This window comes from Salvia miltiorrhiza, chromosome 4 (genome assembly GCF_028751815.1).
Source record: "Salvia miltiorrhiza cultivar Shanhuang (shh) chromosome 4, IMPLAD_Smil_shh, whole genome shotgun sequence".
Taxonomy (NCBI): Eukaryota; Viridiplantae; Streptophyta; class Magnoliopsida; order Lamiales; family Lamiaceae; genus Salvia; species Salvia miltiorrhiza.
The window spans coordinates 5017251-5042450 of NC_080390.1; the positions used below are offsets into that span (position 1 = coordinate 5017251).

General features: G+C 33.9%; 4 protein-coding genes across 4 annotated transcripts; 3 read left to right on the top strand and 1 right to left on the bottom strand.

Annotated features, from left to right (window-relative positions):
* Nucleotides 1-1091: 1091 nt before the first annotated feature.
* On the top strand, nucleotides 1092-1895 carry LOC131022888 (uncharacterized). The gene is made up of 2 exons (XM_057952432.1): nucleotides 1092-1419; nucleotides 1477-1895. Exons 1-2 carry the CDS (start codon nucleotides 1092-1094, stop codon nucleotides 1893-1895), a joined length of 747 nt encoding a protein of 248 aa, XP_057808415.1.
* A 1462-nt stretch (nucleotides 1896-3357) lies between these two features.
* Nucleotides 3358-4113, top strand: LOC131022350 (uncharacterized). The gene has a single exon (XM_057951805.1). It carries the CDS (start codon nucleotides 3476-3478, stop codon nucleotides 3983-3985), a length of 510 nt encoding a protein of 169 aa, XP_057807788.1. The 5' UTR covers nucleotides 3358-3475; the 3' UTR covers nucleotides 3986-4113.
* Nucleotides 4114-5056: 943 nt separating this feature from the next.
* Nucleotides 5057-7306, top strand: LOC131022351 (diphthamide biosynthesis protein 3-like). Its single transcript, XM_057951806.1, has 2 exons — nucleotides 5057-5215; nucleotides 6823-7306. Exon 2 carries the CDS (start codon nucleotides 6853-6855, stop codon nucleotides 7096-7098), a length of 246 nt encoding a protein of 81 aa, XP_057807789.1. The 5' UTR covers nucleotides 5057-5215; nucleotides 6823-6852; the 3' UTR covers nucleotides 7099-7306.
* Nucleotides 7307-13151: 5845 nt separating this feature from the next.
* On the bottom strand, nucleotides 13152-16989 carry LOC131022352 (MADS-box protein AGL71-like). The gene is made up of 8 exons (XM_057951807.1): nucleotides 16636-16989; nucleotides 15997-16072; nucleotides 15385-15422; nucleotides 15195-15294; nucleotides 15040-15081; nucleotides 14850-14891; nucleotides 14453-14756; nucleotides 13152-14374 (listed from the first exon to the last, which is right to left on the bottom strand). Exons 1-8 carry the CDS (start codon nucleotides 16800-16802, stop codon nucleotides 14340-14342), a joined length of 804 nt encoding a protein of 267 aa, XP_057807790.1. The 5' UTR covers nucleotides 16803-16989; the 3' UTR covers nucleotides 13152-14339.
* Nucleotides 16990-25200: the final 8211 nt, after the last annotated feature.

Here is a 25200-nt window from a genome sequence, read left to right on the forward strand (position 1 = left end):
CTGCACTGGAAGGCCTCTTCAGCGTTGCTGTGCTCAGCTCAGCCCTGGCCCGACAGCGTTTCCCAGCGCAGCTCTGGCCCGGAAACGCAACTCTCCGCATGCCAGCCCTACGCAGCCCTGCACCTTTCTCCGTGCAGCCATGCCCTTGAATCGCTAAGCAGCCCCGCACCGTTAGCTCTGGCCAGCGCGCAGCTCTGTGCAGCTCTGCCTGCGCTGCCCGGCACAGCTCTGCGCAGCACTGCCCCGAAGTGTTGTACAGACGCGATTTATTTTCTTTTCTTTTTTTTAAATGCTGACGTCATTTACCGGTAGTCGGAAAATTTTTGCGGGCCACAAATAAGAAAAAAAATGAAACGATGAGTATTGTTTTGTAAATATGCTTAGGGTGGGATATATTTGAGAAAACGCTAAAACGATAGGCCAAAAAATGATATTTATCCTTATTTGTTAGACCACTTTTATCAATGACCGGTTGTTGAGGGTCATCACTACAAGACAAAATAAGTAAATTAAAAAAAATGTTAAAATTTAAATTGATCAACAACCAATTGTAAAATTAATTGCAGACCAACTTGTAATAACCTTTACTCTTGAGCTGCCATGTGGCACAAATATCATGATTTAACTAATGATTGTTTTGCTTAATTTTCTAAACCATTTTATCCTACTTTTGTAAATCATATTTGTAATTAAAAATATTTCCGTAGACATTGTCTCCTGCTCTATATATAGCAGACACAACAACATACTTCATGCATCATTTTTCTTCCCTATTTCTTTTTTCTCTATCTTTCATACTTTTATTTACGTAAAAAACATCATCTGAGTACATGGATCCAAATGATCCAAATCCTTTTCCAAACTTCCAATCTTTTTTCAACTCTCCGTATTATTCAAATTCCCAAGATCAACAAAACTCTTCATATTATCAAAATTCTCAATTTTCTCCAAATCTCACTCAAATTCCTACCTTTGAACAAGTCCAGTCACCACAAAATATTACTCGGGCTTTGTTTACTGAAGGCCAAAAGTCAGACAAAAATCGAAGAGGGCAAAAAAATATTTGGTGTGTAAAAGAAGATGTAGCTCTAATGTCATCTTGGTGTATCGCTAGTGAAGATAATGTACATGGCAGACATCAAAAAGGTTTATCTCTGTGGACACGAGTTCACAAGTTGTATGAACAAGCTCAAGCAGATAATCCAGAAGAACTCAGCGAAAGAAATGTCGATATGATAAAAGGTCGTTGGAAACGACTAAATGAAAATGGAAACAAGTGGCTTGCTGCTTGCAAGGAAGCATATAGTCGGAAAAGGAGTGGAATGAGCCAAGCAGATGTTGAAAAAGAAGCTCATGCAATTTATAATGAAACATGTGGTTGCAGGTTTCAGGATTTAGTTGTATTCAACGAAGTCATGTGTAAACACCCTAAATGGAATGTTTCATTTGAGGGCTCAACATGACTACGTCCTGAAGATGAAGTTTCTAATGAAGAGAGTGGTGGCAGCTCCAAAAGATCGAGGACTTCCGAACATGGAGATTATTCTGCACCTTCCAACCCAGAAACTCCAACTAGTGATTGTTCAACTATTCCTCGTCCTATAGGAAGAGATAAAGCCAAAAGAAAAGGAAAAGGTAAGATATCAGAATCTTCATCTAATAATGAAGTTGTTGCAGAAATTCGTGCTTTGAGACTAACTAAAGACAATGAGGTCGAAGCAATGACCAAACTACACGAGGCTAGAGTCGACTTGGAGCTGAAGAAGGAACAGAGAAAGGCTATTAAGATGAAGGAAGTTATGTTGAACACATTGTTGGCAAAAGATAATTTGTCCCCGGAAGATGAAGAGATGAAACGTCGTCTAATTGAAATTGTGTTTAGACAGTCAATGTAGTTTCGTTTGTTGTAATTTTAGTTTATGTGATTTTAATTATATGATTATGGGATTTGAATTAGCTTCTATCTAATTAATGTAGTATCAATGAGTAATCTATGTCATTTTAATTATTTGACGTGGGATTTGAAATGGTAGCTATCAAAACCCTTGCATGTCATTTTAATTTAAGTTGTCAGCTCATTTCATTACATTTAATTTAAGTTCAAAGTTATATATTATATTATATCATATATAATATAATAATATAATATATATATATAATATAATATATATATGTAATATATAATATATGTATTATAATATAATATATAATATAATGGTATCTAAATATCAAATTCGTAGATATAATATCTACGAATATATAGATATCTAAATATATATTATATAGATATTTAAATATCTAGATATAATATAATGGTATCTAAATATCTAAATATATAATATAATGGTATCTATATAATATAATATATAATATAATATTATATTATCTATATAATATAATGGTATCTATATAATATATGTATTATATTATATATAATATAATGGTATCTATATAATATTATAATATAATATATAATATAATGGTATCTATGTATTATATATTATATTATATTATATAATATATAATATATATATTATATATATATATATATATATATATAGGGGAAGGCTAAAATAAGAACGTTTCTTAAAATATAAATTAGGAACCATTTTCAGCCCTTAGATCATCAAGATCTACGGTTGATTCATCACCTTGTTGGATAAATTCATGGTCCTGAGTTCGAATCCCAAATGTAGCAAAAAATTATTTTTCGCAATTCATGCCTTTATACAGTTTATTCGTGCGTGTTATACATAAAATTCATGCATTTTTGCTAGTTCGTAATTCTTAAAATAAGGGTGGTTTATTGAATAACCGCCCCCTATATATATATATATATATATATATATATATATTATCCATTCATTTATTTAACTTTGACTATATACACATGCATGCATGAACAAAAGTTATGACAATCTATATTTACACGCATATGCTGCAGAAGCTTTATCATAATTTTACCATAACTTTATCATGTTCATTGAATTGTCATTGCAGAAGCTACTTGGACACTAGCTCAGATTTGATAAGATAATAGTGAGTTGTCTATTCAGCTCTGATGAGTCCAAAATCACATGTCAAACTTAGCTATACAAAATAATTTTATATATCTATTAACATTACACTATATTTCGATAAACTCTTCTGCTTCTTCTCAAGTAAAATTTCTTTCTCTCTCATTTTACAAATTATCACTCTTGAAATGGTAGATTCAGATTCAAGTTCCGACTCTTGCAATTTTGACGATTTTGATGAATGGGAAGAGCGAGTCGCTGAACAAAATCATCAAATCGATCGCATCATCGAGGGTATGCTCCTAGCCAATCTCAATCTAATTGATGGAGATCCCGCTCCCCGAGCAAGAAGAAGGAACTGTAACAGAGAACGCGAGATTGGCGAGCAACGTTTGATGAATGACTAATTTGTGGAAAGGCCGACGTATACTCCTCAGATTTTTCGACGTAGATTTCGCATGCAAAAAAATTTGTTTCTTCGTATAGTGGAGGCCATTACTGCCAATGACGAATATTTTCAACAAATACCTGATGCCACAGGTAGACAAGGTCTATCACCGTTGGTGAAATGTACTGGAGCAATACGGGTGTTGGCGTATGGTTCGTCAACTGATGTTGTTGATGAATACTTGCGAATGAGTGAAGCTGCAACAAGGATATTTCTAATAAAATTCGTAGAAGGTATCATTTCCTGCTTCAGTGACGAGTATCTCAGAAGGCCTACTGAACAAGATTTGGCAAGGTTGCTCTATATTGGGGAAGAACGTGGATTTCCGGGCATGATTGGCAGTATTGATTGCATGCATTGGGAATGGAAAAATTGTCCAACTGGATGGGCTGGGCAATATGCTGGGAGGAGCGGAAAACCAACAATCATTTTGGAAGTTGTTGCTTCATATGACTTATGGATATGGCATGCTTTCTTTGGGACTCCAGGTTCGTGCAATGATATTAATGTACTCCATTGATCTCCACTTTTTAGTGATATCTTAGAAGGTCGAGCACCAAAAGTTAATTACGTTGTGAATGGTCATGAAAATAATATGGCATATTATCTCACCGACGGCATATACCCTCCATGGGCCGTATTTGTCAAGTCAATTGTTGCTCCACAAACTCGAAAGCACAAGTTGTTTGCTCAATACCAAGAGGCTGTTAGAAAAGATGTCGAGCGAGCGTTTGGAGTTCTACAAGCTCGTTTTGCATTTCTTCGACGCCCATGTCTTATTTGGGACAAGGATTTGATGGGAAAAATTATGATGGCTTGTATCATTATACACAATATGATAGTAGAAGATGAACATGAGACATACCAAAATTATTATGATCCCACAGAGTTTTTTATGGATAATCCTACAAGAGTACAAGAAGAAGATGGAGATCAACAGTTTCGATACTCTACTGAACGCATTGCAAGCTTGTCCACATATATGACTAATAGGGAACAACTCCGCAATAGACAAGCTCATGCAGCTCTAAAAAACGATTTGATTGAGCATATATGGCAAAAATTTGGTAGTGTTAGTTAAATTTTACCTTGTATCTTTCGTATTTGCATTTTAATATTTCACGTATCTATAAAAAATTTAGTTTGTTTTGTAAGCTTTATTTTGTTATTGAGTTTATAGCTTCATTTAAGTGTAGAAATTTTTAAATTGCTAATTATGAATATAAATAACTATTATATATTTTTTAAATATAAAAAATCAAATGTAAAAAATATGTAATAATAAATAATAATATTGGTAAATATATTTTAGGTTGAAAGGATCATTGATAAAAGATAAATATATTAGTAAAGTATATAATCATAAATAATAATATTAGTAAATATATTTTAAATTGTATATGTGGAAGAGAGAGAAAAGAATTTTTTATTAAAAAATTGGGTTGGTATAGGTTGAAAGGGGTCATTGATAAAAGATAAAGGTTGTTGAATTATAGATTGTGTATGTGGAAGAGAGAGAAATGAATTTTTTATTAAAAAGTTGGGTTGGTGTAGGTTGTTGATAAAGATGGTCTTAAAATAAAGGAGAAAAAATGAAAATAAAAGAGAGATAAAAAAGTCGTAAAGCTAACAATCTTTAATTAACCTATTCCACACAGGAGCAGATTCGTTTTGAGCCCTAATTCCCCTTCTCCCTCGTCTCCATCTTCAATTCAAGAGTTTGGGGACACAACAGCAGATTCAAGAAAAGGTATTTATGGAAGATGATTTCACCACACACACACACACATATATATATATGGTGAAGATATTGAATGAATTTTGTTGGTGTGATTACTGAAATCCATGTTTATATGTATAATTGCTTAAATCACGTCTGAAAATTTGAAATTGCTGCCGAAATCCGTTTATTTAAATATGCCTGCATCTTCCCGATTCCTACATTCTCGGCATCGCCCCAGCGCCTCTGCGTGTGGAGGCGGCCGTCTTTCGCCAACGAGGCGCGCATACACAAAAATCTTACAGAGGCGCACATAGGTGCGCTTCAGCGTCTCCTTGCTTGAGGTCGCCTCCAGCGATTTTCACTATTAACTTCAAATGTCAGTTTATGCTTTTTTCTTTCCACACAACACTTGTTCTGGTGCTCCTAGATTTAGTGTATTAACTTCAAATGACAAAGGTAACTTGAAATTGTGCATGTTATCTTAGCATAGTAATTTATCTTCTAAAAAAAATAGTAATTCTCTTGGACAAATATCTAAATACTTGAGCTGCCAAGCTGTTGTAGGCCATGTAATTTGACCAGCCCTGAAACTTAGCATAGTAATTTCACCTTATATCGTTGATGTAGTTGATTATAATGGATGTTTGTTGGTTTCTCCTCTCACCACTTATGATGGTAGCTATCTCTCTGTGTTACACATGTTAGCGCATTAGCTTCACTATGAATTTCAAACTATTAGTTAAATGCTTGTTTGATGGAAGCCCGAACCCATGATGCTTCTATTCTTGATGCATATATTAGATGCTAGTTTGTTCATATAAAGCTGTTTTTAGCTTCTGAGTCTTCTTGCTGCATGATGGAGACTGCCACTTTGCATACATTAGCACTACGTGGGCATCATAGTTTCAAAACTTATCACTTAATTATTTTCTTTGTGAACTATATATGTTTCATCTTCTATCTCAGAATAGTAAATAGATTACATGCCCCGGCATATATATTGTACATGACATATATTGGTGAATGCTAATTTAAATAATAAAATTTTGTGGAGAACTAGTGATTTCTGTTAGGATAGAATCCTTGTCCATTTGATAAAGAAACAAGATGTATAGTTTAAAATGTATAAATAATAAAAAACCCGGTGATGTTCTGACTGATGCAAGGTTGCTCTGTTCTTCAAGTCCAACAAAATCTCTTCCCTCTTATCAGCAGCAGTTTGGCAGAATTAATTACTAAATGTTTATACTTGCTTGCATCTTGCTAAAATCTTGTAATGCATGCAACTTGTTAATTTCTTATTGCTAAACTGCTCTCATAATATCGAAAACAATTATGGCATGTAACTTACTAAAATCTACTTAATTTGGTCTTTCGTGCTATTTGTCTCCAACTTGTCATTGTGGGTGAATCGATGATGAATAATTCAACTTCTGTAGGAATGTGATTAAACCAATTAGAATTTCGGTTAAATCGGGGTCGGGTACCCACTCTGCCCCGAATAGACGAAGAATAAATTCTAGACAACGATAGATTTATTCTTCTACACATTAGAGGAGCCCCACATATTCTTATAATTTATAATATCAAATGCCCCTCAAACTAAACCCCCTTTTATTATTCCTCTTCTCAAGGGTGAAGAGAAAACCCTAAATTTTGCAACGATGTCGTACGACGACGTGGAGATTGAAGACATGGAGTGGAACAAAGAGCTTCAGGCCTTCACCTACCCTTGCCCCTGCGGCGATCTTTTCCAGATCACAAAAGAGGACCTCCGACTCGGTGAGGAAATCGCTCGCTGCCCGAGCTGCTCGCTGTACATCACCGTCATCTACAACATGGAAGATTTTCAGGAGAAATCCAACAAAAGAGTCGAGCCTCCGAAGCCACAGCCCGTCGCCGTCGCTTGAAATATTCACAGGTCTTATTAAATTTTTGGTTATACTCCCTGTAAGCTATGTGCTTATGGTGGATGAGTTTGATTTATTAGATTAGGTGTTCTGTAATCTTGTGTACAAGTGTGGTGGTGGCTAAATTTGTAGCATTTGGGAGGAAAAAAGTAATTGCGGATCCATTTTTTATACTATATTTTGGTGGAAATACCAGTTTTGAGATACATACATAGTTAATTCTTCCTGACCACTTTAAAATTTCAAAACCCAATCATAGAGTATAATCGCAATATCTATCATAGTTTAATATTGTGCGTTGCAAGTGAAATATTTCTTGTTTGTGATTTGATCTGTGGCTTGGGTTGATCACAGACTCACAGTGTTGTGCATTTGTTTTGTTTATCTCTTTGATTTTGGCATGTGGTGGGCACAGATACAAGGAAATTTTGCTTTCTGATTTTGTGGTCAATTAGGCTGATAGTATACCTCAAAAGGTATCATCTTGAGTCAGCCATGGAAATATTTTTGGTTCTCTTGCTTTAATAGGCTTCTTTGTTGTAACTTTGTGTTGATGGCAATGATGGATTAGTTCATAGTGAACAATTATACATTTAAAATTAAGGATAGTGTTTTATGTCTTGAACTTTCAGCATTTTCCACAAAATGTCCCTAACTTTAATTTTCTCTTAAAAAATCTCGAACTTTCAGACTTTTTCGTAAAATGACCCGCTATACAAAATTCGGTGACAAAAAGATGAATTGTCTCGTCAAAATAAATATTTTGGGGACCGTTATTAATGGAAAATCATATTAGGAACCACCATTATTGGAAAATGCTGAAAGTTTGTGGGGGTTTTTTTATCATATTTTCGTCATCAAATTTTGTATAGCGGGACCTTTTGTAAAAAAATTTAAAAATTCTGGGTTTTTTAGAAAAAAAATGAAAGTTTAGGACATTTTATGGAAAACGCTGAAAGTTCGGGACATAAAATACTATTAACCCTAAAATTAATGTGCTTCTATTGTTTGAGATGGTGAACTTCCTGTTTGGGTTGATGAGGGTTTTGGCGACGTGGAATTGTATGTTTAGGTTGAATGAGATATGTGCTTTACTTGTATGGAGAGATAATCAGGTTGGGAATATATCTAGATTAAATATGTTGATGAATCAATTGAATAAGGAAAGAAATTTGAAGAAGGCTGAGGAGTTGGTTGGGTACATGGAAAATGGTTAGTAGATGATATTCAACTCACTCATGTTTGATGACTTCTCATTGGTTATTAGAAATTTAGAATCCCATGATTTAGATTAATTTCCATGCAACATTTTCAGTGTTAGTCTAAGTTGACTTTGAAGAAATAAATAGGACGAGGGTATTCAAAGTCACCCTGGAGCCTCTTTAAATTTATCTATAATTAGAGCGATAAAAAAAATCTGATTTTCCCAGTTATTTCTCTTGCTCCCAAGTCCTAACTAGGGCTGGAAAAATATACCGAAAATTCGGTATACCGGTCATACCGTACCGTAAAATACCGCAAAATACCGAATTTAAGGTATACCGGTTTTTTTGGTAAGGTATGATACCGTACCGAAGATTTACGGTAAGGTAAATGTATGAATTTTCCAAATATCGGGGTATACCGGTGTATACCGATACCGCGGTATATACCGAAAAAATCAATAAATACCGTATTAAAGGTATATACCAGAAAAAAGGTATATACCAGAATACGGTATGATACCGTATTACTGGTATACAGAATATTACTGTATATACCGGTGATGCGGTATCATACCTTATTCTGGTATACCTTAATATTCGGTATATACCGGTAATAAGGTACAATACCTTATTCTGATATACCACAGTTGTCCGTATATATTGGTATACCGAAAATCGCGGTATATATTGTATCAAAATCTATAGTTTTAAAATATATAATATTTATTTTTATGTCTATATTTTTAAAAATATTTATAAATTTTATAAAATGATGTATATAATCTATATTATGTGAATATATACAATTGTACATGAATTTATAAATATCATCAAATGATACAAAAATAAATAAAATATAGTATATAGTATAAGTCATACAATAAAATAAAATTGTTTATTTTGATATTATAGTATAGTTATAATATATAATTAAAATTATTGTTTTACAATATATTATACATCTAACTTATAATAGTTACATATATAATAGCATAGTTATAATATTAGTATTATATTATAAATAATATTACGTCTAACATATAAATTATATGTAACTTATAACATCTATACAATTTACTATATATTACATGAATGCATACAAGTATGCGAATATAAATATCATCAAATGATATAAAAGTGAATAAAATATAACATAGTATGTAAGCTATATAATTTAATATAACTGAATTATTTATATTGATATCATAACATAGTTATAATATAATATTCTATATTATATAACTAAGATTATTGTTCTACAATAAATTATACATCTGACGTGTAACATCTATGTATATAATAGCATAGCTATAATTAATATTGATATTATATTATAACTTAGATTACATCTAACTTATAAATCTCATATAACTTATAACATCTATATAGTATATAGTATATACTATATAACTTATAAATTTATAAATATCATCAAATGATACAAAAACAAATAAAATATAGTATATAGTATAAGTTATACAATAAAATAAAATTATTTATTTTGATATTATAGTATAGTTATAATATATAACTAAAATTATTGTTTTACAATAAATTATGCATCTAACTTATAATGGTTACATATATAATAGCATAGTTATAATATTAGTATTATATTATAAATAATATTACTTCTAACATATAAATTATATGTAACTTATAACATTTATATAATTTATTATATATTACATGAATGCATACAAGTATGCGAATATAAAGTACGGTATACCAATTGAATTTTTTCGATTTTGATAATACCGATTATTTTGGTATACCGTTAAAGTGCGGTATACCGTGAAAGTACGGTATACCGAAATTCGGTAAGGTATACCGAAATAAAGGTACGGTAAAGGTTTTGTATATTCTCCATACCGTACTTAAGGTATACCGAACTAAGGTATACCGTAGGTAAAGGTAAGGTAAAGGTATGAATTTTCTCCATACCGGAGGTAAAGATAAGGTATAAGGTATGGTCGATTTAATAAGGTATACCGTACCGTGCCACCCCTAGTCCTAACCAACTCCTTTCTGCGCTTATTCTGTGAGACCAAGTATTTTGTTGGTATGTTAATACTTTAATTGCAAGCCTCTAAGGTTGCGTTTAGTTTTATTGTAAAATTTTTATTTAAAAAAAATGGATAAAAAAAATACTATTATCTTTTTCTTCATTTTTATCATATACTCCTAGTGATGAAAAAAAGACTTATCATATACTTCATCTGTCCGATTATAAGTGGCTCAAAACTTTCAGCACGAGAATTATGGAGAATGTGTAAATTGGTTAAAAATAATAGGGCCTATATATTTTTAATGGTTAATTTTTTTCATTTATGAAAACAGGCCACTTATAGTGGGATGGAGAGAGTACTATATTTATGATTTATTCTAGAGAGAAGTAGCAAATAGCCCCCTATCATACAACCCCTAACACATTTACCTTCCTATCTCTTAATTGTGAGCTATTAGCCCCTCAACATCTCATAAAAGACTGCAAAAATCCCATGTTTCTGATGGATACTTAACACCGTTAAATATTTTTTAATTTTCTTTATTTCTTATTTCGCTATAATATTTGTTAAGCAAAATACATTGCTACAAATATTTCTACGCAAAACTCAACCTTAATTAAGTAATTAACAACTATCATTAAATATAAATTTGCATTTTTTGGGAACAATCGACGAATACGCAAAGATTAAAATATGTAAGATTGGGTGCTCATAAGCTTTCACGTATTTTTCTCTATCATACCACTTGGATATCATGGTCAATGGATCAAGCTTCTTGGATAAATAAATAGAAGCAATTGCATGAGCATATTTTAATCTTTGGGTATTCGTCGATTGTTCCAAAAAATGCGAATTTATATTTAATGATAGAGGTTCGTAGAAATATTTGTAGGAGTGTATTTCACTTAACAAATATTATAGTGAAATAAAAAATAAGAAAAGAAAATATATATATTTAACGGTGTTAAGTATCCGTCAGGAACATGAGGGATTTTGCACTCTTTATGAGATGTTGAGGGGCTAACCGTCCACAATTAAGAGATAGGGAGGTAAATGTGTTAGGGGGTTGTGTGTTGTATGATAGGGGGTTATTTGCTACTTCTCCCTTTATTCTATACACTTGTTTACTTTGTTTGAAATAGATAGATAAATTATTAAATTTATCATATTGCCCTTGTTATAATGTTGAAAAATATTTTTATACCACTACCCAAAGATATTATCTAACATTGAAGAGAAAATGAGTGAAAAAGAGCTGCCCGATTAAACTATTCCATTTTATCCAAAAAAAAAAAATCTATCATAATAAACATTAAAAAATGATAAAGATATGTGTATTCTCTTATTTTCGATGAAATTAAATAGTTATACAATTCCCTGATTTTTAGTGCGTTCGACCAACTATCATCACAGCAACTTCACTTCATTCAAGTATTACTTAGTGAATTTTCAGTTTTTTTATTCTCTACTTTTCTTTGGAAGTAGATAATGTATTTACATGTTAAAAAGAGAAGCTACATTAATTTAATTTTGTACTCCTTCTGTCTCAACTTTTAATATTTATCTTTTCTTTTTTGGTCATTCTATATTTTGGTATTTATTTCTATTTTCAGTAAAAATAAGTGAGACTCATTGTTTCACTTTAATTATTTTAACACTCATATAAAAGGTGAGACCCTTATTCCACTCACAATACATCCAACTACTTTATTAAAACCTGTGTCACTTTCAAATAGATACTTAATATGGGACGAAGGGAGTATATACTTGTTTTTTTGAATTATTTTTATAAAAATTCAAAAGTTGGCCGAAATTTAAAAACAATTTTTTTATTTGAGATGTGTGCAAGCATGAAGCCCCACATATGCTCTCTCGCGCCCAGCTCACAAGCACAAGCCCTCTATCAAGCTCCCCGACTCGACAATGGGATGGGGATCCCTGAGGACAGACTCGAACCCTATTACAAAAACTAGTTTAATACTGTATTTATTAGAGTTCAAACCCGAAGCCTGACGGCAATGGACAAAAATAATACTTCATTCCTTCAGCCCATTCAGAGTAAGAAGTATGTGCTCACCGGTATAATCAAACATGACAACGGTAAATTGAATTATACCGGCGGTATAATCAAATTTCACTATATAATTGATAAATATTATCGCATAATTGATAAATACAGTCATATATAAGTGTGATCGTAATTAATTCCTTATGGAAGAACTCACCTATTAGTCAGGTACTAAATTCAAGAAACAATAAGTCAAATAATCGTTGTACTAGAGTATGAAAAAATCCGTGCAATGAGTCAGATAATTATTGTACTAGATTAAGTTTTTCAATTTTTACAGCCAAACATATATTAAAAGAATCAAATAATTATATGTTGTAGTAAATACAAAAGTTAGATTTATTTGGTACATATTCAAATTTGGATACCTTTTGCAAAGTCCCCATTAAAAAAAAATGAGACACAAAGAATAGTACCTATTGTCCAAGGAAGCAAGCTTTTTTAGGGGAGCTAATAATAATTAAAAAAGTCAAATTTCAAATTAGAAACACGTTTAAATTACTTGGGAAAGGTGATTGTTATCCAAAAGCATAAACATTGTTGGATAGAGACAGCAAAATATGAAGAGGCGTGGAAACAAGGCAGAGATGCGTACGCGATGAAGCAATATGCAATTTGCAAAATTCACACGGATTTTTGACCATTTTCCAATTACAACAATTTGAATTTCAGTTGCTGGATTTTTTTTGATGGTTTTCTAATACCCGCCCACTTGAAACATTATTCAAATGCATATATATATCATCACATCACCACATTCATTATTCATACACCATCAAATGCTGCTATCAGTAGAAAAGCTGGGCCGTTCCCTCAAATTCCCATCCAGCCCGCTGGATCGCCACCTCAACTCCGCTGCCCTCGCCGATTTCCGATCTGAAATCTCGGAATTCATCGCCGGGATCCTGCTGCCGGGATCGGAGCTGCTCTCGCTCCGAGGCTTCAACAAATGCTTCCATCTGATCCACGCAACCAACACAGCCTTGGCGGAGCTAGCCATCCAGATCGACTACCCGATGCCGCAGTGGGGCGCTGCCCTCACCGACGAGTATCTCACCTACACTTCCGACTTGCTCAGCCTCTCCAACGCCGTCACCTCGTCCATCTCCGATCTCACCCACGCCAAAATGCTCCTTCTCCACGCCCTCAACAAATCGCCGCCGTCCGCGCCCCACCACCTCCACCTCGCCGCGACGCCGCCGAAACTGAAGCTCGAGAGGCCGGTCGTCAGGCTGGGAGAGCGCGCGGCGTGCTCCCGGCAGGAACACGTGCTTCTCGAAGCCCTAATTTTGTGCAGGAAATTGGGATTATTGGCGCTGGGTTTGGTGGTGTCCGGCTTGTGCGGTGACGCCGAGCCCTACTTGGAGATGAGGAGAAACGCAGGAGGATTAGACGATCCGTTGTTGAAGGACGTGGATTCGAGGTTCTACCGAGAGGTGATCGAGGTGAAAATGGCGGTTGGCGATCAACCCGTGGAGGAGGTGAAGAGGAGATTGAAGGTGATGGAGGATTTGCTACAAGGGATACACAACCAAAATGATCATCTCTTCTCTCGAGTTTTGAACGCAAGGAATCAGTTGCTCGGAAACATTAGGTTTCCAGAATAGAAACATACCCCAATTCAACTTTATTTTTTCAAGTTGGGAATTAACTAGTTTGTCCATATATTCAGCGACATCAAAAATCATAAAGTTTGTAACTAGTAGTTGATTTTAACCTTTTCTGTGTAACTTGTATTGGTAAATATAAAACGTCAAAAACTTGTGTACATCTCTGCAACTGCAAGGTGCTTTCATTCTAATTAGAATATATTCATCACAATTAGGAGAGGGCCATAAAAATTGATGGAGGTAAATGTACTAAGAAAGATAGCTCCATAGTTGAAAAGAAAAATATGTACATATATCATCTATTTAACGCCCAATAATGCACTAGCATGTTATATGTAGTTTCCTCAGCTCAAACAAGTTCCACTCTGTGATCCGTGTGGTAGCCTGGATAACACAAGTAGCATTTGCATCAATAACGCACATTAAAGAAGAAGAAGAAAACTTGGCGTTGGAGTGACAAACCAGAGCGAGAGCTGAATGCCGTTGTCAATATAGCAAGTGGTGCTCCAAAACTGGTTGATGATGGATCAGCAGGCGTTGAAGGGCTGGAATTAATGCTTGTAGGTGCTGCGCAAATGGTTAACGGGAGGGCTGCTATATCTGTTGCATCTTGCAAGTTGTTGCTTTCTGTTTCAGGGCTACTAGTGATGGCAGCAGAACTGGTAGATGGAAGAAATTCCCTATCGCCTTCCATTGCAGATAAGCAAACAGAAACTGGCACTGGATCATAAACTAATCGTGCAACGGAGCCTTTAAGCTCTTCAACCTGCATTTGTGCAAGTGAAAGAAACGGTAATTCATGAGGAAGCCCAAGCATATAGAGGGGGTTATTATCATAGAGTGTAGGAGATGGATTTGCCTGTCTCAGCAACATCTGGTTTTTCTGCACAACCTGCAGTTCCTGCAATGAACATAGCAATGCAATCAGCCCCCTTTATTCACAGAAAACAAAACTCTAATTTCTACTAGTTATATACCATCATCATATTCAACTCTGTAAACAAGTCAAGTCAGCACACAAGAAAAAGGAAATGCTTTTACTTTCATACCTGCATTCTTGATTTTTCCACTTCATCCTTCAACAGTTGCAGCTGCAAAATTGGACATTCTTTTAGAGACCAGAAGATGCTTTTAAAGACGTCCAAAACTTTCTGCTTTGGTATAAAGATTTTATCACAGTAAGAATGTGACATAAATGTCAAACCTTTGTATCCTTTATGAACAACAGCCCTTTGATTAATTTATCGTCAAGCTCAGATAATTCCTGTGAGCTCATCTGCGCTAAGTCCTTACCCAGAAATTTCCTGAACATCACAACCAGTATAAAAATAAAACAGAGATTCTCTCAAAATTCATGGCAATATTGAGATTACTAAAGTAAAATGTTTAACTACCTAACACCAGCCTCCTTCTGCACCTCTTCGTCAGGGTTCTGTTTGTGGTTTAAGAAAAGAGGAAAATCAGAAAACTCAACTCCTAAGACATACTACTTATTTATTAACAAAGATAATCAATCAAGATATTTTGTGAAAAAATGAGACACCCTAACCAATATATATTATGCAAGAGCTGGTGATAGGAGATCAACAGAGCTCATCATACTCTCAGAGCTAATTATCTAGTAATAATCACCAAATGTTGTCAATTTCAATCACATAGATAGTTCAACGAGTCATGTGTTTTTCATCCATGCACACTTTTCTTCTTCTACATAACCAAAGAGAAACAATTTTCTAAGATTACTTGTAGTGCAAACTCCATCACTAGAAGGAACAGACAACATATCCAACTTAATGTCCTCCTATAAATAATCACCCTACAAAGAGAGCTTCTATACTACTTCAACATATACAACTACTCTAGAAGATTTTGTTCAATTCAAAATTCATCCAAGGATACTGCATGTTTTGATTTCAGCCGAGTATTTTATATGGAAAGGCAAAGGAAAAAAGCGCCAGCATAGTGAAACAAAAGGATAAAAGTTAGATTTGCTATAAGAAACATACTTCTGGTGTCGACTGCATTGCAGCACGAATGCCAAGCTCCTTGCACATCTTGAATTTGGTTAGAATTTTCTGCATGCTGTACCAACAAACATAGTTTAACTCAACTCCCCAAATATGGTATTTGAATAACTAAAGATCCATACCAAGATGCATAAAACAATATGTTTTTTTGTGCACTGATGAAGACCAAGTACTAACTGTTTATTATTCCTTTTACCAGTAATCTTGCATGCCAATTACTAGTAAAAGCGTAGAAATTAAATTGGGGATATTTTCAGTTACTACTCTAACTGCTAAAGATTAATTGATTTTCTGGTGCAACATTATCCAAGGTATCCTAATTAAGTATATAATTAAATTAATAAACCAGAAAATCACTAATTATATAGAGATCATAAATCACTAATCAATACCAGCAAGGGAAACAAAAATTCCTGATCAAACCCTTGAAAACTCAATTAGAGAGCAATAACAGGAAAACGAAAAGAGCACGTGAAGGAATGATTTGTTTCACGACAAATCATGCAGGGAATTCTGAATTTGAAACCGATAAATCAAAATTCAGTAACAACAAAACCAGAAAGAAAGAAGAGAGAAAAATCAAAAGTTAAAAGTAAGTAGTGTGGAGAGGAATTGTACCTGGAACTAGCAAATTCATAGAGTTTGCCATCAGCGGAAAAGATGATAACGGCGACTTCAGCACCGCAAAGAACGGCGAGTTCGTGTGCCTTCTTGAACAAGCTCGCGCGCCTCTTGGCGAAGGAGGCTAGCCGGCTAGCCGGATTGTCGATCTTCGCAGGACTCATTAGAAACTCAAATCAGAAACCAGAGAAAAGCAATTAATTAAGCAACTTCTCTCACCTCTGTTTTTAGAGAGAAAGAGAGAGAGAGATTGTTTTCAAGTAAGAGTAGTGAGAGAGGGGGAGGGAGGAGGGTTCTTCCGAATTTATAGGGCGTACGGAAGGATTCTGCATGCAAACCCTATTCCTATTTCCTAATCGCTGCATGACTCTGCTTTAATTCAATCTTTTATTTCCTTTGTTAAAAGTATTCTTTTTGGGTTTTGTTTCTATAGATTAACTAAACTTTGCATTTATTCGGAGATAATAATTCTTAAAATATCAAAGTTTTTCCCGGCATATATGCTGATCATCTATTACTTTTAGGTCACGTAAGTAGATCAAACCGAGTACGGATCTATGGAACAGATATCTACTTAACATGGATCATAATAATAATATAATATATTATAATATTACAATATTACTAAATTAACTCAAAAACACAAGTAAATCAGTACATCATTAAGAAAAGACTTAAACTAAACACTAAACACTATATATACGTCTATACCCACGAACACACATTATTGAGTTTGAGATTATAAAAATACAACTTTTTACGATTTAATTTGGTAATAGTTTAATAATTTTACACTTGTGTTGTGTAATAGTACAAGTTTTTAATATACATACTTATATTATTGGAAAATGCTATCGATTTTAAAAATATAAACTTGTTATTTTTCTTATATCTTAAATTAAGTAAATATCATCGTGTATCACTCTATTGCAAGAGAATAAAAATATAATGACATGCAAGTATAGCGCTGAAAGCAAGTAAACGACCCAAATAACATGTTAAAAAAGAACTATATATGTAAGACATATATAGGTGATAAAAAATAAGTATCATATATATGATGAATATTATATTAGGTAGACTTCAATGACGTTTGCCAACTAGCAATGCAAAAAGTGAAATTTATATTTACTTTGTTTAATGTTTAAAATAAGGGTTAATTGCCGCTAAATTCAAAAGCTTTTAAAAAATTCGCGATATTCTCACCAACTTCAAAATCGGCATATAAATACATGAATTGAAAATCCGTTCTTAATGTTCCCAAAATTATTAACTCCGGCGAGATGAGGTGGCAATCACTGATTATGTGTCAAATACATGGCAATTAGGTATTACATGTCATTTTTTTCATTTTTTTAATAATCTTATTTTATTAAAATATAATACTTTATTAATAAATTAATTTACAAAAAAATAAAAAAATCCTACCCCCATCCCCAAACACCCCCAAACCTACCCCCCCAACCCCCCGACCACCTACCCCCTCTCCCCTCTCTCATCCCTTCCCCTACCCCCCAACCACGCCACCACCGCGCCGCCGTCATTCGTCTGCCCAAGCAAACGCCACTGCGCAAGGAGGCCGTGAGGAGGGTTGCTGTCGTCGGGAGTTTTAGAGAGAGAGTGGAGGGAGGCAGGCATGGTCAGCGGTGGCGGCGGGAGAAGGAGGAGACCAGGAGGGTGAGGTGACGCTTGGAGGTGGTCGGGGAGGCCGGAATCTCTGTGGGAATTCGATTGTGATGAGCTTGATTTTGAAGCCGGAATCTTGGGCCTTCTTCACTGGGTCGGAAAAGACAGGGGTGGAGATGATGGTGGCTAGGGTGCGATTTCGAAAACTGCAATTTGGGGCCTAGGGCACGAGCGGCAGTGAGCGGCCCGGTTTTATGAGGAGCAACGGCGGCGAGGAGGCCGCGAGGAGGGAGGCCACGCCGCGTAGAGGGGAGGGGCGAGTCGCTCCCCCCTTCTTCTTGTTGCTCGAATCCTTGATTTTCCATTGTTGTTGCTCGAATCGTGAGCAACGGCGGCGGGGGTGTTCTGGTCTAGCTGGGAACCTTAGATCGAGAGAGGGGAGAGGGGAGAGAGTAGAAAGGAGAGGGAGACCAGAGACGAGGGAGGCTGCGATTTGGGGCCTAGATTCAGGGAGGGAGGCCGCGATTCAGGGCAGGGAGGGGCTTCGCCATCCGAGCTTGAAGCTCTCGCCGGCGACCTGGAAATCAGAGCCCCAATTTTGCTTTTTCTTTTTTCTTTTTTTTTTAATTGTGGTTGGAAATAAAAACGACGTCGTATTGTTTTAAAAAAAACGACGCCGTTTTCTTGCACCGCCGACTATGCCACGCTGTATTTACGGTAGTCCACGTCACCTTCAATTTGGGGGTTTTTTCTGAGTTTGGGAACATTAAGAACGGATTTTCAATTCATGTATTTATATGCCGATTTTGAAGTTGGTGAGAATATCGCGAATTTTTTAAAAGCTTTTGAATTTAGCGGCAATTAACCCTTAAAATAAATATAGATAAATGCAAATTTATATGTGATTTGTGTTGCAGACGATGATCCATGTATAATGTGCCTAATGCATTATGGAGTGCTGATAACTAATACACGTGCGGTCTAGATTGTATCATAGTTAGTTAGTTATAAACTACTAATGTACGGATTCTCCAAAAAATAGCACATTGCAGTATCGGATACTTACAGGGGGTGCGGGTGCGATTCGCGTGGGATTCGCACGGGATTCGCCACGTGGCGAATCCCCCCATAAAATTTTAAAAAAAAATTCGGACACACGAATCCGGTGCGTCAAACTCACGAATCCGGTGCGAATAGGGTGCACTGGGGTTAATTTGAAAAACTTCAATTTTTGGGGGCTATTTTGCAATTTTTCAATTTTTTCAAATTTTCAATTTTTTGCCCTAGACTCTCTCACGCTCTCTCAGAATTCTCACTCTCGCACTCTCAGTCTCAATTACATTGCTTGGCTCATTCCTTGAATCCAAGGTAATTCTATTATATATTTGATATTTTATATTTTGAACACAACTAATATTTTAATTTTTTACAGGTGCATTACAGAGGATTGGATAAAAGAGCATCCGTATCTTCAAACACCAAATCACGATGCAGATATTGTTAAAATGACAAAAAATTGTATCAAACGTCTTTTTCCTGATGCAGAAACACGAACAGCAGTAACACTAGAGTTTGCTAATTTTTTTGGATGCTTTGAAGAGTTTGGTGATGAAGATTCTATACGAGATAGATTGAAGTTGGATCCACTGAAATGGTGGGTAGCTTATGGTATAGGAGCCCCACATCTTCGACCTCTTGCTATGAGATTACTTGGTCAAGTTTCTTCTTCATCATGCTGTGAAAGGAATTGGAGTACTTATTCATTCATCCACTCTACAAAAAGAAATCAGATTACTGTAGAACGTGCTGAGGATTTGGTCTATGTACATAGCAATCTCCGTTTGCTATCAAGAAGAGCTCCACAATATATGAAAGGTGAATCTCAGATGTGGGATGTGGCAGGGGATGCATTTGATGCCATGGATGATATTGGAATTCTTGGAATTGCTAATCTATCTCTTGATGAACCTGAGTTGGAGTCTATATTATTTTGTGATGATGGAGAAGGAGAAGGACCAAGTAATTCTTAGAAGTGGAATGTTAATAGGTGAGTTAGTGTCTATATTATTTTATTGTATTTTGTTTTCAGTTAGTTTTTGCATTTTGTTGTTAGGTAATTCCTTTTATTTTGTGTTTGTTGTCAGCCTTGATGTAGCAGTGGACGTGAAGGATGAGTTGTAGGGCGTGACAAATGATGTTTTTAACATGTATAGGAGATTCTAATTTTACTCTTTCATATTTGTCAGCCTTGATGTAACAATGCATAGGAGATTCTAATCTTACTCTTTCATTTTGGGAGGTTAAACTCGTTTTTGACTAATGGGATAACATAAGAACTTTTGTTTGATTTAATTGTGATTTAGTTCTTTGAATGTTCCATGTTATATATATATATATATATATATATATATATATATATATATATATATATATAACACGGACGTATCCTTCACGAATCGCACCCTACCATTTTTGAAAAATCCGTATCCTCGCACTGGAATCGTATCGCTCCCGCACCCGCCCCCCGCACCTATGCAACATAGGTTATAAATAAGAGATTTCATTGTATTAATTTGTATTTTGTATCAGAAAAACCAACTATTTAGAAATTGATAGCCGTTTTTCTTCCTTCTTCAAAATCAATGTTTACTTCAGAAAATCAATATTAATTTAATTATCATATTTTTAAATATAATAAAAAAATTAAGTTTAACTAAATACTCCCTTCGTTCTGTAAAAATAGTCATAATTCTTCTTTCAATATCCACAAAAATAATATTATTCTATTTATAGACACTACCCCATAATAGATTACTCTCCATATATTAACTTATTTACCAATTTTACCACAAGCATATGGTTATACATACTGAAAACTGTTTTCAGTCATGAACAAATGTACGTGGAAATCTCAAGAGTAACTAGAAAAATAGGTAGCTTCAAAAAAAAAAAACTAGAAAAATAGGTCTAAAGATTTTAGTAGCAAATGAGAATGGTCATACGCATGACACAACAACTAACATGTGTATGATAAAATTTTCGATAAATTAGAAGGTAATTTTAAATTTAAGAATGTATTCAAACTTTGAAAGCTGAAGTCATAATTGATGTATTATTTAATTCATTTTATTTTAATGTTTTTCAGTAACTGATTGCAGCCGCATACATATAATTTAAGTAAAATTCAAATAAATGTAGTAGACTAACAGTTTATCTCTTAATATTTTGTAGGTCAATAATAAGATATCTAATTTAAAACATCACAAAATTATGTAATAGTAATAGATTTCCGTTGAATTTTGACGGGTCACTCGCTAGTTTATATATTATATAGATGTCTATTAAATACTCCATCCGTCCGAGATATCGTTTCCACATTTGCCATTTCGGTCTGTCCGCGACATCATTTCCACTTTTATTTATGGTTGTACGGTCCACATAACACTTTATTCCATTAACCTTATATTTTCACCTTTATGGTGGGGCCCAAACTCCACTCACTACAATATCTACTACACTATCTACCACTTTTCTTAAAACCCGCATCGTCCACAATGTGAAAAAGATATCACGGATGCAGGGAGTACTTTAATAAGACATTTGCAAATATCTTATTAAAATATGTGAGTGGTCCATACCGTGCAATTTATTAAAACGAGTTCATTTTGCTTGTGATAAATGTATACGTACGAGATGTCGAGAAGGATAATATATTATGTGTATGATGTTGTTGTAGTATTTATATAGTTACAAGTGAGAAAATTCACATTATATGATCTAATTGTTTGATATTGATACGCATATGCACGCTTGAACCGAACAATTTAATTGATGATACATATATCTGCAATGAGATTATAACAAAAGTGATTAGAATTATCAGTTCAAAAGTAGGTAATCAGCATTTATGTGCATCTGAAATTAGTTTATAACCTATATATATTATAGTAATTACGTATATGAGCGAACCGATTAATCATGATTATGGTGCAATGACATTGATGATATCCGCCCACCGTTCAATAAGAGTGTGCTCTTATTTTTATTTTGGGACGTTTCATAAGAATGTGCATTTGTTATTTTTGGACATTATCCACTACTAATTTCTTATTTCTTATTCTTCTTTTATGTAATAAATTGAATCACTTTTTCAACTCCAATACACTCATCTAATATCTATCAATCATGTTGATATTATAAGTATTTTAGCTTATACAGACGAAGTCATGGATTTACGATATAAATCACATGAAAGAATAATTTATTTGATGTGCATCAACTTTACATTTTTACGGGTGTAGTTTGTATTTAAGATAATCACGGTTATACATTAAATTTTCCATACTTACTCATAAAATAGTAGTATTAATTTGTATGTACATATATTTATTAGACTAAAACAGATAAGCATACAGTTTTGAAGGTCAAAAGTTGGATTTGGGATCTGTTTACTTTTGCAAGAAATGTGGTAAAGTAAAAGGGATACTTACGTTTTTGTTTGACCTCTAAACATGAAAAGGATCGGAATCTAATTTTCTTGCATACAGCTTTCTACTAAAAGACACACTGCTGTTTTGAAAATTTTGGAGGTTCAAGGAATAAAATAAAATAAAATAAAAACACTGATGCTAATTACTACTATGTTTTTAGTAACTTATTGTGCATTTAGGAAATTAAATTCGAATTTGCACGCTTCGATTCAATGAGCTAATTATCTCCCACAACCTATGGTAAGCCCACCACATCCCACTTTTTAATTTTTTATAGTAATAGTTTTAAATTTTATTTTTATTTTTAAATTATTACTATATTTTAGTATAATTTTAAGATCATTAACTAGATTCACTCATCCAATTAGAATTTATAATTATTACTTTATATTTATTTGAATTAATAATGAATTATTTGAGTACATAATTTTTTAAAATTTCAATCTTTAGTGATAAATATATTAATTAGAGTTCATTATGTAATATTTTTTAAAATTTATAACAAATAATTATAAAATAATAAAATTAAACGTGAAACAAGATGAGACACACATGTACAATACTAAAAAAATAAAAATAAAAATGTGTTATTCCCTTCGATTTGTATTAAAAGACAAATGTGGAGTTCCCCCACTTACAAAAACGTAGTACTACTATATTTTACTAGAAGATTGGTGCAAATTGAGTTTCGACGAGAATCCTCCATTGAGTTTTGTGTGTGTGTGTGTGTGTGTGTGTTTGAATCTATAAATTCAAAAAAAATCTAAGTTATTTTTCCTCTTAAAAAAAAGAAAAAATAAAAAGACAATATCCAAGTTATTCCCATTCATGTAATGAAACTGAAGAAGGAGTTGGCAAATAAGACAATGAGTTGACCTACTTCATGTCATGTGTTAATTTGAAGTGTAGAATGAGGTGATTCCACTACACAACACAAACATCCAAATATTTAACAAATACTCCATTTCCACTCTCATCATTTCTCTAATGAGTTAAGTAATTCATTGTCTTTCTATCTGTCTCATGTCTTTGTCTACTATTCAAAAGTCAGAAAACACAATATTGGTGAGATATGAATATTTTTTTTGAAGGTAAAGACGAGTCATATATTAATTCAAATCGGAATCAACAATGTCAAGAAGCCAATTAGGAAAATCGGTCTTCCAAACAACATCATCAGAAGAAGACAATGAAAAACGAGCAAGCTCGTGAGCAGCTCGATTAGTCTCACGTCTAGCGTGAAAAAAATCCAAAACAATAAAATTCCGCGCATGAGCAAAAGCCTCCCAAAGCTCATCGCACAAAGACTCGGAGCCATGGTAAGTGTCTTGTTGAGATATGAATATGATATGTTACTCCAAATAAATAATACTAACACTAGTTATTCTTTTTTTGCCTCCCTCCATTTAAATTGTAAATCACAGTTAACATTTGCATCATTCTACACATGCCTCTACTATTGGAGGAACATACTATAACCGCACAAACATAGAAATCCTATTAAATGACTTGGAATTATATTTTGTTTAAGGGGATGACTTGGAAATATTGAAGTTAACAATCAGTTTCATCCGTCACATTATATTAGTGGGGCATGGAGTCGGTTGGCGAGATTAAATTGATCTAAGATTAATTTTATTATAAGGAATAAGTCGAGATTCATAATCCAAGACTATTTTTACGTGGCATTATCATGAAATTGAATATCGGATCGTATCCATCCAATCGAACAAGATATCATAAGATTAATATTGCATACGTCCGTAAGAGTATGTATAATTGTTGATGACACATATTTTAATAAATGTTATGTGAGTGTATTATTAGTGGAAGAATGACCCACTTTTATTAGTGAAGTAAGGTCTAAAAAAGAAAAGTGCACACTCGAGGTCTCAAAATGATACTCCCTCCGTCTCACAAAAACATGAACAAAGAGAAATGCACGGGTTTTAACAAATGTTAGTTGAGAGTTAAAGTAAGTGGAAAATGGGTCCCACTTTAAAAGGTGTTGTGAGAGTAATGAATTAATTAAGGAAAAGTAGTGGTGGGTCATGATGTACTAAAATGGAAAAGTTCATGTTTTTGTGAGACACCCCAAAATAAAAAAACGTTCATATTTTTATGAGACGGAGGGAGTATAATCTAATTATATCTAGTCCTTCAAATCGAAGGCAGCATTACTCATTGGCCTGCGAATCCAATTTTCAAATTTTTGAGCTGTCCCTTCAGTTCGTTTTTGGGTCCAATCAGATTACTTATAAATGATTGTTTTCTTATTATATTAGGTATTCGAAAAATAATAAAAATCGAGCCCAAACATATTTCTTATAGGTTTAAGTTTTAGGGATTAACTAATTAATTACTTATAAATAACTATTCTCCTATTATAGTTGATATTCAAAAATTGTAATGAGAGAATCTCTGACTTAGCATTGCCTCCCGACGT